Consider the following 19,062-nt stretch of genomic DNA (forward strand, 5'->3'; position numbering starts at 1 on the left):
GTTTGGGTCTGCGCTTTATTAGGATTATTTAACCCAGGTTGTGAAATCCATTCTCATTTCAGAAGGTTAGTGAGGTTTTAAAATTCAAAACACACATAATCAGTTTTCCAAGCCCCAATGTTGCTCTCCAGAAGTCCAGCAGACACTTTGGGAAGTGTCACAACGCTGCCAGGCCACCTGCTGCTATTGGCTAGGTCACAGCTACAGTGCACTGAGTGGTTCACATGAAGTGAGTATACAGGCAAGTTAAGGAACATTTCTGTGGGCTTAATTGTTTTTTTAATCTCCTTGAGAGGTGGGAACGCCATATTTACACATGTATTTTTCATCCTTCACCTGTTCTTTCTCCCTTGACATTTTGAAAAGATACGGTAAAAGACATTTTTCCAGGGCAGACCAGGATAGATAAAGTGCTAACTGTAAGTGCAGCTGGGTGTTCCCCACGAGGGAGAGGGCCTCTGGCTTGTCCTCTCAGTGCTGTTAAGCCTCTTCCACTCACATCTTGCTCCGCCTTTGCTTCCAAGCGCGAGGGAGTGGGGCTCATGGGGTTCCTTGGGTGCTCAGGAGGGAAGCAGCTGCTGCATCCAACTGAGGCCTCAACCCCATCCCAAAACTTGTGAAAATCTACATCCAGACCCTTGACACTGATCAGCCTCATCCACCTTCGTTAGTTAATGAGAGGTGTGAATCTCCAAGCTCCATGGAGGCATAGCCATTAATACGTACCTGTGTTATGCCAGGCCACTGAAAGGGATAATGGGTGATCCAGACCCATATTTGAATAATCGACCCTCATAAAATATAAAATATTATAAAATAAAAGGGAGAAATATGCAAATGCATTTCCTATAAAGAGATTAGGGAACGGCTTGCAAAATTATTAATTAGAACTCTGTTTACATGTATAGTCAAGCCTAACCATTTGTTTTTTAACTAAAGGCCCTTCCTGCATTAAAGCCTATCATTGAAAGATGTGTTTGAATTTCAAAAAGTATATGTGAATTTCAGAGTTTTCCATTTCTTAGCAGTGACTGTCCTTACATAATGAGAGTTATTATTAAGGTTTAGCCGTTGCTATTAATCAAACAACTAAGTGTTTATTCTTAGAAATTGCTGCATCCCCTCACAGCCTCCCTTGAGTCTGTTGTTTTATGATGGTACTGCAGCTTCCCCCAGGCCATAATCCTGGGAAACATCCCACACTCCCTCCTTCCATTACTACCGAACTTAGGAAGTCAACACAGTTTCTTGATTCTGACATCTAAATAACTTACACCACACTCCTCCTTTCCATCCCTTGAATTGAGACCACACTCCCATCTTATCTATTTAAATGACTCCACTGGCCTCTGTGGTTTTACTGATTGTGTTCTTCAACTGCCATGCCACTCCCCACCATTGCTCAAGACAGGGTGATGTTTCTAGATTATAAATGCAAATTTGATGGTAACATTTTCGCACTGTGTTGGTTCTCCTTTGACCAGGAATCAGTTGCACTTGACCAGTGCTTACTGACTGCCTCCTGGTGTCTGGGTTTATATTAGATGCTGACAATATAACCACAACAACCCCAAATTATAGTAGCGTGTGATAAGTGCATGCACTGTTTCTGCTTTTGCATAATCTTTCAAATGAAGAGATCATTTGTACTAATGTAGTTGCACTACTAATTTTACACAGAGTTGTTTCATAAGATTGATAGATGCTATTTATTTATTTAAAATATTTATTGTTATACTACTGAAAACAAGGTATCTAGATGCTCTAGCGCATAAAAAATATATAGGGAATTACATCTCATGCAACCATCTGCTCTAAAAAATCACATATAGTCAAAATTATCTTTAATAATTCCTTAAATCAGAGGTTGGCAAATTCTTCTACATAAATATTTTCTGCTTTGTGGAGCATATGATCCCTGCGACAGCTACTCGTCTCTGCACTCACAGAGTGGAAGCAGAGACAACACCTAAATGAATGGGTGTGGATGTTTTCCAGTAAAACTTTATCTCCAACAACTGTGCAGGCATGGGGACCATAGTGTGAAGCCTTGCATCAATGGAACAGATATTAAAGTATGGGTGTGTGCAGGGTGCTGGGGTGATTCAGAGTAAAGAGAAATCACACATATCTCAGCACAAAAAATTAGAAAGATGAATTTGCAGTTCATACCTAATTCCAGAATACAGATGAGTGAAAGCTATCTGGGTCAGACAAAAGTTAGGGAAGCCCAGGGAATGTTCTGGCTGATCACTGAAGAAAAGTTGCAGCCCAAAACATGGAGGTATTTTTGTTAAAAGCATCCAGGAACACTGAAACCCTAGTGATGATTTACCATTAAAAGAAGAGAAAAGATGAAAGATACCTTAGGAAAAAAATGCCTTTCTGGTACAGACTACTTTTATTGTCAACATTCTTTTGAGGTCAGAATTTATTACTCATTATTTTGGATAAGCTTACCCTATAAACTCAAAAAATAAAATGTGTTAAGTGCAATACTGAAATATACGCTCATTGTTCCTTTATCCGCAGAACTTAACTAACGTGTTTTTCCTTTTCTGCTTGTGTTTGTTTGTTTGTTCTATTCTAGCACCGATAGCTGCAGGAACTGGCCCAAATTTTTCTCTCTCAGATTTGGAAAGTTCTTCATACTACAGCATGAGTCCGGGGGCCATGAGGAGGTCTTTACCCAGCACATCCTCTACCAGGTAAGGTGATCGATGGCTATTAACAAAGTCATGCTTCATAGTTACACACTTTGATTTTAATTGTAGGCCTGCTAGGGACTTAGCAATGTGCCAGTAGCAGTAGAAGATACTAGAAGGTGGTTTCAGCCCCAACAGACTTTCAGTCCAACTGGGACGAGAAAGCAGATGCATAGGCAGCAGAAATAGACAGACAGACAGACAGACAGATAAATTACAAATACACACACCAGACAGAAAAAAAATAGCTAAATTATGTGACAAAGGATAAAAATAGATAAAGAAGGCTTTCTCCAAAAAGAGTGACTTGTGCTCAGCAGTAAATGCTGCTTACGGTGGTGAGATGGAAGGAAAGAGGAATGTTGTTCCGTATCGGGTGCAGACATGAGCAAAGGCTGGAGGAAGGATGGGTGATGAACGTAGCATGTTTTCAGGAAATTAAGGACGAGGCTTGACTAGGGAAACGGATGTGTGTTTTGGAATGTCTGGTGCAAAGTTGACGCTGGTGACACCGGTCTCAGTTCCCGTGCTCACAGCAGATAGCACAGCTGAGTCCAAGCTTTTCTCCTGCTGCGCCTGCAGAGGACTCCAAGTCCAGGCTGTTGGAGTCTCCCTAAGTGATAAACCTATTCGATAGTCTGGTGTGAGGTTATAAAAGTGAATGCAGTCCTGTGGCAGTACGGCTGGGTCATAAACCCCATCGCACCTGGAGACCTTACAGAGGTAAAGCTGGAAGAGCAGAATCAGAGAATGATTACAGGGCGCTTGATCTCTCTGAGGTCACAAAGCCAAAATCAGAACGAAATGCTTTGCAAGATCCTGTTGTCTCTAGATAACCCGAACCAGAGGGAAAGGGATTAGGCATTAAACCCACAGTATTCTTTTACACATTGGCTCTAGCATCGGACTGTGACAACAAAGAAAAGAATGGTGCAGAACGATCTTCAACATTCATGTGCTTTGCAGGAAAACATTGGACAAAGGCATATTCCTCCGAAAGCAAGGACCAGAGTTTTATTATTTGAAACAATGTCTAGATTATAGAAATTTTCTTTGGTAGAGACTCATTCGTACCTTGACTTTAAAATTTTAACCATCGTTACTTACCCCCCAAAAAATCAGCTTAGTCATTACTAATACCTTGAAAACAGTTGAAACAGTTATTCTGTAAATACAACCCCCAAATCCTGCCATCATCTTTCATGTTGTTTAATTGTTCCTACAGTTTGTCGTGGTGTCAGCTCTTCAGGGAGGAAAAAAAAGTCTCAAATCCAAAGTGCATTTGTAGTAGAAGAATCAGATTGTGAACACATTTGGGTGCTAATACATTTTGAGGATTTTGAGTGTTTGCTGATGGAAGAGACATTGTATATAACTGCACTCAGTCAACATGAAAAAGCTTTGCAAACACCTGTGGACAGTGATTAATTTAAAAGTTGATGGGCTGTTTGTTTTTCATATGTGTGCTATGCATGTACCACGGATGTCCCCAACAGTGCTTCTCTTGCTGTTTTGTCGCTTTTTGTTGTGACTCTCTGAGAGGAAATCTGATTATTAATGTCATTGAAAAGGCTAGTGTCATTCCCATATTCCGCAAATAACCCTGCTAAGGAGCTAATTATAAATGCCATCAGTAGTTAATAACTCAGTAATATGTTTGTTTTACTCTCATTAGATTCTCCTAGGATGATTATTTTTTTTAATTATTCTTTAAACATATAGACAGAGCAGAATTATCTGTGTACAGGTTAGAAAATGTGCCCAGAAAAATACCCCAGATCTACATATAGAAAAGTTCATCAATCGATCAGTATTTGTTCATGCTGTGCAAATATTAATTGGTCACCTGATCTGTGAGAGGCACTGTATTAGATGCTTTACATACCTGATATGATTTAATCTTCACAGTATAGACAGTGTGGCTATCTAACAATGGATGAACCTAAAGTTCAGAGAAGTTAAGTAACTTGCTCAAGGTTATAGACCTAGTAAATGGCAGAGTCTACGTTCAAACTCAGGTCTGTTGAAACTTAAATAACATGCTATTTTTACACTGAACCCTCTTAAGAATAGGACTGACTCTTTCAGCAGGGAACAATAGACCATGAGGTCCCCCAAAAAGGAATATATAGCATCTCTACTTTTCCTGGATATTTAGCATTTGCTATCTTGAATTATTATTACCATCTTTAAGGTCTGTACAGGTCCTGTGTGCTCACCTGCACTGTAAGTGCCTTAGAGAAGAGTGATTAACTCTTCGTATTCAGCAACAGAATTATTAAATACCAAGGATACTGTCCTTGGCACTGTGGACAGAAAGTCAAGTAGTAGGAGCTTTAGGATCTACTGGTTAGAGACTGACCAGTAAATAGAAATTTTTAGTTTGGGATACTGTGAACATTCTGGAAAGAGGCATTTTGCAGTTTTGTGGGTCCAAGGTAAGGCTTCTAGGTTTTACACATAATAGGGATTAAGCAAATACTTGAAATGAAGGTAATAGTCTTACCTTAATTTCTAGGTAGAATTGCTAAGAACACAAGAACAAATTTTACACACAAGTAGAGGTCGTGCATCGTTCCTTAGAAGAGAAAGAGAGAACTTACTGCCACCTTCCTGTTTCCCTTGAATGTTTCTGGAAGAATAGAATCAGTGTGCGAGAAAGTCAGGAGCAAGAAACCAAAATTATTGACTGATTCAGTTCTAAATTAAAAAAAATAAAAGAGATTGATAGGCATTAATTGTAGTTTCTTTATCCCTTCATAGTAAATTATCTCCAAAATTATAGAAGAGGTAGTATAAACATTGAGATAAAATAGACTTTTTTATCCCCCCAAAATGTTGTCAAGATAAACCACAAACTGTGAAGTTTGTGAAGTTAATAAACTTTGGGAAGCCTCAACCTCTCCAACACGGCACATGTAACGTTTTCAGTCCTGGATCTTTTTCTCTCCTCCATCCTATACCTTCACTCTCTAAACATTTCTCCTGTGTCAACCCCAAAAGTCCTTGATTTCACACTAAGGTATGGGCTAATAATACAGATTCTTTCACCTTTAGAATCTAATACCTGCATGGTATGTTTGCATTTTATTAATGGATACCAAAGTAACCAAATCTTGACAAACTCAGAAAAATATTAATAGTGGGAAAATTATGGGCAGTCGAATTGTCCTTTTGGATTGGATCTCACCGAATCATGACACTTGAGTGAATCCTTGGCATAAATACTCATGGCTGTTTCTAAGTCAGTAGCCCAAATCAGCAGTTTTTGAACATATACTATTAGCCAGATGCTGTGGTAGGCACTAGAGGTTAAAAGATATATACATATTTCTATATTTATATTATATGTATTCTTTTATGTATTTATACAAAGACAGAGACAGAGATAGAGGGAGAGAGACCCTTCCCACAGACCTCACAGTCCCATCAGAACACACAGGTCTTGTCTTTGTTTATTTGCCAGGGAACATAGGGGAATATTTATTTCTTTCCAATTTGTATTCTTCCAACTTCTAAAATGATTTCAAGTGGCTTTCAATTTTAAAACACAACAGGTCATTTTAAATATAGAAAGAGAGGCTAGAAGCCATATGGAAGGATAGGAGGGGTTGTTATATTTACAACCTGAACAGAGAGTTATTCTCTGAACTTCCTGGTTTCCAAGGCAAGAAGGGGAAGAAATAGGTTATATAACCTGTGTTTTCTAATAAAAGGGAACAATGGAAATTTATTTAAAGAAATCACATTTTTTTCTGGCTCTATGTATTAGTAGGAATTTTTGTGTATATTCTTTTATAAAGTACTTCTACTGGATGCAGTTTTACATAAAATACAGAAAAGTTTTTCAAGTGGTTATTTTTCATCGAACTTCAAGGAAAGCCAAGCAAAGAACATTAAATCCGCTAATAAAGGTATGTCCTTTGGGTACTAAGCTAGCATGCAACATACACGTTGCTTTCCTATGTCTGACTATAATAAGAATAGACCTTAAAGGCTAACTTAAAGGTATGCCAACTTTAATAACCAGAATTTCTGGCCTTATATTGGGCCCTCCACATTTTTTTTTGGACTGCTTCAAGAGCCTCTTAATTATCTCCCTGCTTCTCAGTCCCATCTCTTCTTTTCCCTTTGCTCTTCTACGTCTATCATCTGCACAGCTACCAGAATGACCTTTATAAAATATGACTGATGTCACTCCCCGTTTCGACTTTTTCAGGGAGCCTCCACTGCTTGTAGGATAAAGTCCAGACATACAATATCATCTGTATCTCCCCCCGCCTTTGCCGTGCCATTCTTTGAACTTTAACCATACCAAACCCCGAGCGATTCTCTGTACACGTCACCCTTAACTCAGGATGTTGTTTCTGCTTGGGATGTTCTGCCCTCCAGGAGGTGACGTTCAAAATACCTGATAACCCGAGTGACACTAGAAATCACTTGGGGCAGATGCCTCCCTGCCTCCGTGCTCGGGCTAAGTCCTGGCATGCCCCAGGTGTGCCAGACATTAACCCCTTACGTTTTGGATCATGAGGTTGTCCTGGGGCAAAGATGGGCACAGCAGGGTTGGGGAAAGCTTATGGGGCTTCAGACAATGGCACTTTGCCCATGGGTAAAGAAGTATTTTAATATTTTAAAACCCAAAATGGCTGCCTGGGTGGTGCATCAGCTGAATAACAGCTTATCTCTGCCCTTTCCTTCTTTCTGTTCCGTCTCCTTGACACACACTATCACAGGCAGCTCTGAAACCATCTCCTCTGGGAAGCCTTTCCCCACCTCCCAGGCATAACACAGTTTCCTTCCTCGATTATAGGAACATATAGGATATAATAGGAACCCATTATATCCTGTATGTGGTTCCACCAAAATTCCTGTATTTCTCTTGCATAATTTTGTGTACCTCTCTGTCTTCACCTACTAGACAGTAAACCCCATGGAGACCTCATGTCTTACTCATCTCTCTATCCCAGCGTTTCACCCCGCACCTGGTACGTAGGAGGTTCCCAGCAAGTATTTGGTGAAGGAAAACATATTAAAAATTCTGTACCCTGAAATATGACAACAAGCACTCCCACCAGGTCTGAAACCTACCCATTCTGTAGTATTTCACTACCTTTTACCTGTTACCTTCTCTTTCTGAAGCCTCCAACTGGGAGAGAAAAAAAAAAAAATCAGTCTTTTAACTGGAGGAAATGGAAACATTCTGGAAAAGTATCAACCATACCTCTCCCAAAATAAAGAAGTCCCTACCCTGATGGAATAGAATTTCATTTAGGTAATCTTTTTGTAGAAGAAGACATAAAAATCATTGGGCCACTCATTTTCCATGTCCCTCATTGTCACATAGGAGGAAGGAAGTGTAATCCTTCCTCCCTTTTCTTTTTTTTGGCTTTTTTTGTTCCCTGTTTTATCACTAGTGTCTAGATCAGTACCTGGACCATTGTAACTGCAGAAAATATTTTTTGAATGAAAAGATCCAAGTGGAAGATGAGAAAAGATGGCAAAAAAAAAAAAAAAAAAAAGCAATTCAAGCTTTTCTTGAAGGGCCATGCACCCTGATTTTTATCCTTTCTAGGGGACCAGAAGGAATGAAACGGATGTCTAGAAAAATTGCTGATGGTTATGCCCCAGGCACAGCCTGAGGAAAGAGAAAATGTGGACTTACTACTGATACTTCCAGGTGGAGACAGGAGCGGGAGCCACCCACTAGTTCCTCAAAGGAAAAAGGAACAGGATGTGGCAGCAGCAGCAACTTGAGTGACAATAAAAATCAAGCCCAGACACTTGGAACAAGATAGACCCAAGACTTTGTTCCACATCCAGTGACTCACTAAATTGAACAAGAGCCTAAAAGAGTCCTAGAGCTATACTGAGTTGCCCAATTGCTTCCTCTCTTGGCTTTCTTTCAACCAGAGAGGCAATGTCCAATTGCAAGGTGGTTTGGATTGCCTGTAAACATGTACCCGTGTGTTATTTCAGCTCCACAAAGCGCCTCAAGTCTGTGGAGGATGAAATGGACAGTCCTGGTGAAGAGCCATTTTACACAGGCCAAGGGCGCTCCCCGGGCAGCGGCAGCCAGTCGAGCGGATGGCACGAAGTGGAGCCAGGTAAGTAGGGCGGGCCGGGGGGGTTTGTGGCTGGCGCTGGGAAATCTCCGTGCCCGTGGCGGCCCACGCTGTGCGTAAAAGTGAAGAGAGCAAGCTCCAAGCAGTTGACTCTTTGACTTTTTCACCACGAACACTTGTTTGTATCTGACTGCTGCCTTTATAAAAGGGTGGCAGTGAAAAGCAGCAATTCAACTGAAATGAAAGGCTGGTAAGAATGGTGTATAATTTTCTACTCTGACGTACTTTCACCTATGCTCTAATCCAGCATTCCATTTGCTTTTCCTTTTGTTTTTATACTAACTGCCTTTTGAGTTTGGTTTTTTGAATTTTTCTTTAACCATCAAAATAAAAATCTATCAACTTCTTCCACTGGGTGGATAACATTAGAAAGGAGAATGGGTTTCCTGTGCTACACTGTTTATACAGTACTTGGATTTTTATAAAATGGAAATACTTTGTAATATTTTTTCTATTACTCGGCATCATCATGATTGTTTTCTTATTGAAGTGGAACCATGGTCTTTATGTCCATCTTGAGTAAACTAAGCAGATGATGACTTCTAGTCTAGCCTCCCAGGGTGGTCTAGGCTTGACCCTGGAGTATTGAGAGTAATGTGAATAATTCTGATAGCAGGAGCTTTTTGAAGTCTTTCTCCATATCTAGTCTCCACCTGGACAAGGGGGAGTCTTCTCCACTGCCTTCCCCAGGATGCAAAGCCCCGCAGGTGTAGAGGGTAGGACGTAGGCTTTGGAATGGAGTCGGCAGAGTATAATCCTGGTGCCAGCTCTTGCTGGCTGTGTGATTACTGGCAAATTACCTAACCTGCCTGAGCCGGTGTCTCCATTCTCATAATCTGTCAACAATAATAGCTATTTCAGTGCTCTTGAGAATTAAATGAGAGAACATATATAAGCCATCTAAGAATTATATAAAAATGTTTTCTGACCATTCTCCCTCACCCATGCCTCAGAGTAATTTCCTGCAGGAACAGACAAGCACCAAGAAAATGTCTGAACTAACCCTTTCCTCTTCAAATCTTAACTCTCCTCTCTCTTCCCTAACATATGAAGAGACAATTCTCAGCGGGAGGGCAGGACTGTAAGGGGGTAGTGTGAGGGAGTTCTGGGGGGCCGTGGACCTGTCCTGGACCCTGGTTGTGGTGGCGGCTATAGGACTCAGTACCTGTGTTAACATTCACAGACATGCATACCACCCCCAAGCCCCCAGGCATTTTCACTGCAGGACAGAATGCAAAACAAAAACTCAGGCCCCACTGGCTGAGTCCTTTATCCTTTTCCTTTTAGTAAAATGCAGAATTTCCACTTGTCCTTGCTTCTATGTACTCTTTCTCAACTCACTCATTCATTCACTCATTGAACAATCTTCACTGGGAACTTCCTGTGGATAAAACACTATGCCTAGTTCTGGGAACTGCAGGATGAATGGGGAGACCGTGGCCCCTGCTTTCAAGGAGTTCACAGTTGGGGTGGGAAACAGACACATAAGAAGCTCACCTGTGAAGTGAGATGGGAAGGGCAAGGATGGGGATATTAGCCCCTGGTGCTGGCTTCTTCTGTTTTTACCAACACAGCAGTCAAGGTGTGGTGGGGCTTCTAGAAAGGCCGCGTCAGCATCACTCCACACTTAACAGCATGCCAGTTTGCCTAAAGTGGCTAAGAAATACACCCAGGCCTGAATGAAAAGGAAAGTGCTGACTTCTCCCTGCCACTAACTGCATCATCAGCAAGACCTCAGTATAGTGCCAATGAAAAGTTTATGATGGCCTATTAAAAAATTAAAAGATGTGAAACTTTTTTGAACCCTTCATAAGAGGCTAATTAGAGTCCTAGTCAGTTTACCTGCTTCAGTGAAAATCAAAATCAATATGTATATGGGTTTGGTACATTTGAGCTGGAGTACTGTGCTGATGCAGTTTTAGACATCTCAGAACTGCTTTTACTGTACTGATATCCAAGGAGCTTCTCCACCGTGAGAGACTGCCTTATGTAGGGTCCTAAGTGGGCTGCTTTGGGGCATATTTGGGGGCAACGGTGTTGGTGGAATATGGAGTACTTTGATCTTGGGACTTTTTTATTCAGAGTAATTCTGTCTGCACATTATAAATCAAATGATTACGAATTTTAACATCTGCATACCTATATTATTTTTAGCCATTAAATAACTAAAGTTTAATGGCTGACTTCTTTTGGGAGGATAGATGCATGGATAGATAGATAATACTATGTATAGCATAATTGTATAATTATGGAGGATTTTGCTAAGAGATATACAAATATATAATATATAAATGTAAATATATATAATTTTTTAGAGAAATTTCCTGCAATTCTATTCCTAGACTGATTCTCCTTCTCTATCCCTAAGTCATTACAGAAAAACGCAGTTTCATGGTATATGTGTGTGGGGAGGACAGTGGATAAATTTACATTTGGCCACATTCAGCAGAGAAACTCATAATCGAAACAGGGCCTGAGGGGACATTAAAACTCAACTGAAGGATGTTGTACATGTTCATGGTGACTTTGGTGTCATTAACTCACACCAGCCATTTTAAATGGATAATTTATGCTGCCAGATGGTCCTTTTTGGGGATTTTCCATCCAGCCCAATCCCCTTTTTGGCACAGAGAACACCCTTATGTTGTTCCCACACTGATCTGGGCTTGCATGGCTTTTCCCCAGGGGTACAGTTCATTGAGTAGGAGGCTTTTTAGCGATTCACTCATGTAAATTACCTTCAGAGCATGTTGGGAGTTCTGTATGTCTGAATGCACCAGCAGCCTCTTGGTTGCCTGCATTTGGGATAATTCTCTCAAACAAGTACTAAAGGATACTTTGTTTATGCCTCTGATGTGACACAGAGGACAAGGCCTGTGCTTACTCCTCACTCAGAGAGCTTTGCATCTGTTTACCTGCCCTCAAATGCTTTTTCAGGGCTCCCAGTCCAAAAGATGCTTTTTCAGGGCTCCCAGTCCAAAAGAGGGCCAAGGTTGCCAGAAGAGACACATTTCCTTGAGCAACAGGAAGGCTTTGGAAAGTAAAACAAACCAGACATGCAGTAAATTACATAGGCTCTTTCAAATGTCTTTTGTAGTATCCTGTTCCCCATTAGTTTATCTCAGCACTTTTAGTGCACAGCTCTTATTATCTGGGAAGAAGGGCATAGGAGATTAAAGATGATGTTAGTTTAAAAACATCAGACAACCTCAAGCTGACTTTTGCTTCTCTTACAATGCTTCATTTGTTCCCTCCACTTAGTTTCGTCTCCCAGTTATCTCGGAACTGGGTTAGATTCGAAGCTTTGAAGCTAATCACACGCTGATGAAATGAGTTTTATGAAATTCTATCAAGCAAAAATGCACATACCATCAACTCTTGTTTATCTATACAAATGAAAAATTGTAGAGAAACTGATAATGCAAATAAATAGGAAGGAAACCAATAGACAGGCGCCTACAGTGGGTCAGACACTGTGCATGATGCTTTCATATATATGGTAAAAATTATAGCTACAATTGTTTTTTTTTTTAAAGAAAATATGCAAGATAGAATCATCCTACCTTATGAGAGAGGAAAACTGAGAATTATAATCCAGAATCCAGACTTCAACTAAGTCTGCTTTCAGAGTATAAGTTTTATCTTCTACATTCAATAACCTCTTTTACCATAAACATTTATGCTTGTATTTTAAAGTCTCATGCCCTGAGAACATTTTGAAATTAAAAACATAATAATAAAGCCCAAAAAACTAACAAATCAGAAAAACCAGGAAAATCCACTACTTTCCTTATCCCAAATTCGTGTTGTACAACCAAGGCCTGGAAAGGAATGTGGTTTATTAAATACACAAAGGATACTGTATATAAACAAACACTATTAACATTAACAAAGTGAAATACCTATCATTTTTTGCCCATAAAATCCAATAATCCTCCACATTCATATCTTGATTCAAACAATGGATCTTCAAAGAAGCTCCCAGTGATCTAAAATAGCTGCCTACTCTCTCCCATCATCCTGTAATTCGTAACCCTGCTTTCCTTTCTTTATGCCACTGCCTCCTGTTATTGTCTCTTTTCTCTGTCTAGAATACACTTTATGAGTAGTGAGATTTAGTCTGTCCTTCCTACTACCGTATCCCCAACATTCATAAGAGTGCTTGGCACAAAATAGGTACTGAATAAATATTAAGTGATTGATTGATGGATTGAAGCCGATAAAGCCAAGAGATGTGGGCACTTTCAATAAATCTGAAAGCAGAATTTGCCACCAATAATTTCTCAGAATTGATGTGTATGATAACCTTAATCCATGGCTGTTATTCAGAATGATTGGTAAGGCTCAGCCAAGGTTCCCATTGACAAATAGTAGTATATGAAACCTAATCAAGCTTCACAGGTTACTGACTTGCATAACTTCCTGCACTTGAGACCACACCTGCACAGAGCACGTACATATCAGTCAGTTCCAGCAAAAGTACAGATAATTATTTATTGTGAAAAAACATGAAATTATAGGACTTTGTGGTGAAATTTAGCACTGTGTTTGAAAACAGAGGTAAGCGGCTACTTAAATTTTCTCCTATAGAAAAATATTCAGAGTTCGGCCGTGCATTTAATTATATTGTGATTGGAAAACCTTATTAATAGGCACAATTCTATTTAGCCAAGAAGCTGGAAGTTCTAAACAGGTCAGTGAAAGCTTTTTAAGTCAAATTTGAGAGAACTTCTTTCAGAGATGGACTTCTTCCGAAAGACTTAGTAGTCCTCGTTTTTGCAGGTCAAAATGAAGCACTGTGGTGGCATGCTGTCTGTTCTTACCACGATTATTAGAAAAAACACGTTTCTCCTGAAGGCATTTCTAGAATATTTCAGCAAGCATCTGGTCAACCAGCAGCCCGCGACATTTAGAGCCAGAGTTCAGTGTCATCCCTACTAGGGGCACAGTTAGATTTTTGCAGACTTATGTTAGTTCATTGTAATTTTAAGTGCCCCATATCAGATTCACTTGGATTCCCAACTCTGCTGGTTCTAATTTGACTGCCAATAGTCATTCACCTATTGTAGGAGTGGGGGAAGTTTACCAACTTAAGCTTGCAGTTGAGACATATAGGAGAAGGCCCATTATCAATGCCAATACAAAAGCAGCAGACTGGTAACAACAGTACATTGATCATGGACACTCTGCTGCATTGGCATATATTAGGGAAAATTATTAAATCTCCCACAATCTCCTGCCATAACAGGAACAGTCACTGTTACAGAACACTGCCGTAGGATCAATGTCTTGGCTTTTCCTCTGTGTTTCTGGAACAGTGGGAGAGCATCGTTACGTGACAGGATTGTCTTCCATTATCACTTCAGTATTGACACCTGCTCATTAGAGACTGATGGTGAGCCAGGGAGCACCCATACAGGAAGAAGGGGCCTGCCCTTTGGTGATGCTTCTTTATCGGAAGAATTTCATCCAAATAAGGGGTTATGACAGGAAAGCTGTATTACAAATGAGTCCTCTTAACCACCCTTCAGAAATGGCTATTTCTTTAACGCCAAAAAAAGGAGTCTAAAACAACCTATTGTAATTGGAGTCCAAAAGGTTACCTTGTATTTTTGATTTTTTAAATAGTTTATTTTTTATTGTATTTTTCCCCTTACCATTTATCCCCCTCATATCCTTTTCCACTTCTACCCACTCCCCCCCCCAACACAATTACCACAAAGGTTACCTTTTAGAAGAAATAATCTCACATACATACATGCACATACATTCTCTGAGTGTGGTGGTATGTTCGTCATATACATATATATATGATAAAGGATGGTAAAAAAATTACTGTTGCATCCCTTAAGCCTGTTATAGTACCTGGCACACAGTATTTGATCAATATTTGTAGAATAAATAAATAGCTAATAAGACAGAGACCGCACATGTCTTGTCTTGTCCTTTGAGCAGGCCAAAATGCTCAGGGAGCAGAGTGCTGCACACGCTTATTGCGTGAATGAACGTAGCTCCACCTGCATCGGGGAGCCCAGATGCACAAGTTTGTGACTACAGATGTTCCCAGGAAAACAGATGCTGCATTTCAGCTGCTCTTGTCTGAATAAATAAATTACCCAAATCAAATTTTTAATTTCATGTTTGAAAATGAAGCTGCGTAAATATTCTAAAAGGAAACGAAAAAAACTTAGCTTACATCTTAGGTTTATCTGCAAAATCCTCCTTCCTAACCTGTTGCTGTCGCCATGGTCAGCACAGCCCCAGTGGCTTCGGCAGCAAAGGCTGACTCGCCGTGCGGCCTTGCGGAGCACATTCTAAGGAGGGATTTAAAGCCTGTTCGGTTCCATCTGCAACGATCTTCATGGCTTGCTGGGGAGAGAGACAATAAAAAAGAAATAGAATGTATTATAAAAAGGAAAAAATACAAATTAAGAATCAGAACTTTATAATTGTTGCCCTCTGCCATCAACAAGCCTGGGATTTGTAGCAAGCTACTTCCCTGAATTTTCACTTCCTCATATGTAAACACTGGGGACAATGAGACAGCCTCACCTTCCTAACTCGTAACTTTCAAACAACCAAATGAGATGATAAAAACAGGAGCTGCCATTTATTAAGCACCAGCTGTGTGCCGGGTTCTGTGCATCACACTAGACATAGAGTATTTTTAAACATGCAGGGTACATATACTTATTAAAACATAAAGCTTTATACAAACATTATATATCTTGCTTTTGGTAAAGACTCTAAAAACTCTGAAATGCTTTGTGAGTTTAAGATACTAGGAAATTCCATCGAAAACATATTGTACATTTCTGCATCTACTATATGCAAAGCACTGTGCAAGATGATAGATGGAAGAATAAATAACCTGAGGCAGACCTTGTCCTCAAAGGGCTTCCAGCCCAGTGAAAGAAAGAAGGGTAACTGGTTAAACACATACCCAGTGGCTTGTAATGTTAGTACAAGGTATAGAATACACTAAGAATCATGTTGGTTTAGAGTTTATTTGGGGACTTAGACCACAGTCCTCCACTGTAACTGTTTAAAAAAAAGCTGATGCAACAGCTATTCCATTATTAAAGGAGCATCAGCGGATGCTGGTCCCTGTTTCTTCCCCTTCATCCTATAGCACCCTTCATGCTGCATCTCTAAGAAGTGTATAGAAAGCTGAAATGCTAGGAAACTCCAAGCAAGTGCACCAGCCAGTGCCATCCCACTCCAGCCAAAGATGCATCTCTCTGCACTCACGGATGCAAATGTCCTCAGTGCTCTGATGGGACAGTGAGGGAGTTGGGCAGAATCTGAGCAAACATTTATTCAGAGGGAACGAAATTATTCTGAATTGAGATTAAATCATCGGGAAGTATAGTTGGAAGAGGAGAAACAAATCATTAGTTAAATAGATGGATGATAGAGCAGACTTACCTAAGAGTTAACTGTGTTGATTCTCCTGTATCTAATAAATTTTATCTAATAAATATCATTCAACATTTGTAGAGCTCAGAAGGCAGTTTTAAGTTCTGATATAAAGAGAAAAAAAGTACTTCTTAAAATTCTTATGTCCTCTGTTCTAGTCTATGAACGCAATGTAGATATTGATTAACAATAAAAAATAAATTTACTTGTATTTTGTTATTGGAATACTGCTGAAACTTTAAATATCTGTTTTATAAGTAATAGCTAATGTTTATTGGGTACTACTATATTTACACGTTGTTCTAGGCTTTATATATACGTATATACAACTATATATTAGATCTGTATCTATATAAAGCTTTTAAATATTTTTATATTCCTATGTATATATACATAGAAATGTGTGGATATATGTGCGTATATACATATATATATTAATTTAATTTGTAAAAATGATATAGACCACTGGTAATATTATTTGCAGGCTTATTTCCCTTTTCGTATGTTTTTATATTTTTCCTACATACTGATGATTTTATTTAAATATTAAATAATCAAGTATAATGTTTTTGCTTTATCTGGGAGTAAAGTTTTATCTTTTTTTGGCCATCGCTATTTTTAATAAAACAGTTTTTTAGTGCTTGAGAATAAAGGGCTTTATATGGGGCATGAGGGAGAGAGGGAAGAAAGAATGCTACTGACGCACACAGTCTCAGGAGTCCATGGCTTTCTCCGCCTGGGCCGTGCTGCCGTTCCTGACGTGGCTCTGCACATCCCAAGTGCTCTCTGCTCGGCAGAGGATTACAGTAATGCCTAGCCATCCAGTTCTACCTACCTAAGGATTTCAAAAACACCATAAACTTATCAATTAATCAAAGACATGGCACCTCTATCAAGATGATGGGTGAATTATATCCTAGATTACGAGAAATGCTCACATCCACATAGTAAATCAAGGACTGTTTCCTGATGGGTTCCTGAGCAACGCATCACATCCTCAAATGGAGAGTATTCTCTCCAGCATTGAGTCACAGAAGTATGTCTCTCAAATAGAAGAAAACTTCAGAAATAGTTTTGTTGAAAGTCACTTTATTTCAAAGCATCTCTTTTAAAATTATATTTTATTGATTATGCTATTACAGTTGTCCCAGTTTTTTCCCTTTACCCCCTCCACCTAGCAACCCCTACTGCCTCAGGCAATACTCCCACGGGGTTCATGTCCATGGGCCCTGGGTATAGGTTCCTTGTCTACTCTGTTTCCTATCCTGTACTTCACATCCCCGTGGCTATTCTGTAACTACCTGTTTGTACTTCTTAATCCCCTCACCTCTTCACCCATTCCTCCACACCCCCATCCCATCTGACAACCATCAAAACACTCTCCATATCCATGATTCTGTCTCTATTCTAGTTTGCTTAGTTTGTTTTTTAGATTCAAGGGTTGATATGTATTTATTGCCATTTTATTGTTCATAGTTTTGACCATCTTCTTTTTCTTAAATAAGACCCTTTAACATTTCATGTAATAAAAGTTTGCTGATGATGAACTCCTTTAGATTTTTTATTGCCTGGGAAGCTATTTATCTGCCTTTCAATTCTAAATGATTCCTTTGCTGGGTAGAGCAACCTTGGTGGTAGGTCCCTATTTTTCATGACTTTGAGTATTTCCTGCCAGCCTCTTCTACCCTGTAAAGTTTCTTTTGAGAAATCAGCTGATAGCCTTATGGGAACTCCCCTGTAGGTAACTAACTACTTTTCTCTTGCTGCTTTTAAGATTCTCTCTTTATCTTTAACCTTTGGCATTTTAATTACGATATGTCTTGGAGTGGGCCTCCTTGTATCCATCTTGTTTGGGAATCTGTGCTTCCTGAACTTGCATATCTATTTCTTTCACCAAACTAGGGCAATTTTCTTTCTTTTTTTTTTTTTAGTAGATTTTCAATTTCTTGGTCTTTCTCTTCTCCTTCTTGTACCCCTATCATGCAAATGCTGGAATGCTGGAAGTTGTCCCAGAGGCTGCTTTTAGTGTCCTTGCTCTCTTGGATTCTTTTTTTTCTTGTTGTTCTGATTGGTTGTTTTTTGCTTTCTTATGTCTCAAATCATTGATTTGATTCTTGGCTTCACCTGCTTTACTGTTGTTTCCCTGTAAGTTGTCCTTTATTTCAATTAGTGTATTCTTTGTTTCTGACTGGATCTTTTTATGCTCTTAAGGTCCTCACTAAGCTCCTTGAGAATTCTTATAAAGAGAGTTTTGAACTTTTCACCCACTAGATTGCTTATTTCCCTTTTGTTTAGTTCTTTCCCTGGAGTTTTGATCTGTTCATTCATTTGGGCCATGTTTCTTTGTCTCCTCATTCATCAGCCTCCCTGTGTTTGTTTCTTTATGTTATATAGAGCTGCTATGACTCCATGTCTTGATAGTGTGGCCTAATGTAGTCAGTGTCCTGTAGGGTCCAGTGGCACAGCCTCTGCTATCACCCAGGCTGGGTACTCGGGTGCACTCTTTGTGTGGGCTGAGTATACCCTCCTCTTGTACTTGAGCCTCAGTTGCTGTTGGCAGGTCAATGGGAGGGATTTACCCAGGCCAGTCAGCTGCAAGGACTGGCTGTGACTACTGACCACCAGCCTCCATTCTCTGTGGAGGATCAGCTGTGCAGAGGCAGGGTCATGGGTCTCTGACGTGGTCTGTAGCTATCCACCAGTGTGCATGTTCTGGGGTTTCCCAGGTAGTGCAAGCCAAGTCAGCCCCCACTTGTGTTTTGGCCAAGGCCACCCTGCCTGAGTTATAAAGCAATCTGAGATGGCTGCTACTT

General features: G+C 39.8%; 1 protein-coding gene across 2 annotated transcripts in view; it reads left to right on the forward strand.

Moving 5' to 3' along the window:
• Positions 1 to 19,062, forward strand: part of NFIA (nuclear factor I A) — a 360,348-nt gene that overhangs the window by 252,808 nt on the left and 88,478 nt on the right. For both annotated transcript variants that reach the window (XM_054573968.1, XM_054573960.1), the window contains exons 5-6: positions 2,591 to 2,708; positions 8,685 to 8,812. In XM_054573968.1, the coding sequence (XP_054429943.1) occupies positions 2,591 to 2,708; positions 8,685 to 8,812 (246 nt within the window). The remainder of the gene's footprint in view (positions 1 to 2,590; positions 2,709 to 8,684; positions 8,813 to 19,062) is intronic.

This window comes from Pteronotus mesoamericanus, unplaced genomic scaffold (assembly GCF_021234165.1).
Source record: "Pteronotus mesoamericanus isolate MK-2021 breed Mesoamerican mustached bat unplaced genomic scaffold, CSHL_Meso_final contig_105, whole genome shotgun sequence".
NCBI classification, from domain to species: Eukaryota; Metazoa; Chordata; class Mammalia; order Chiroptera; family Mormoopidae; genus Pteronotus; species Pteronotus mesoamericanus.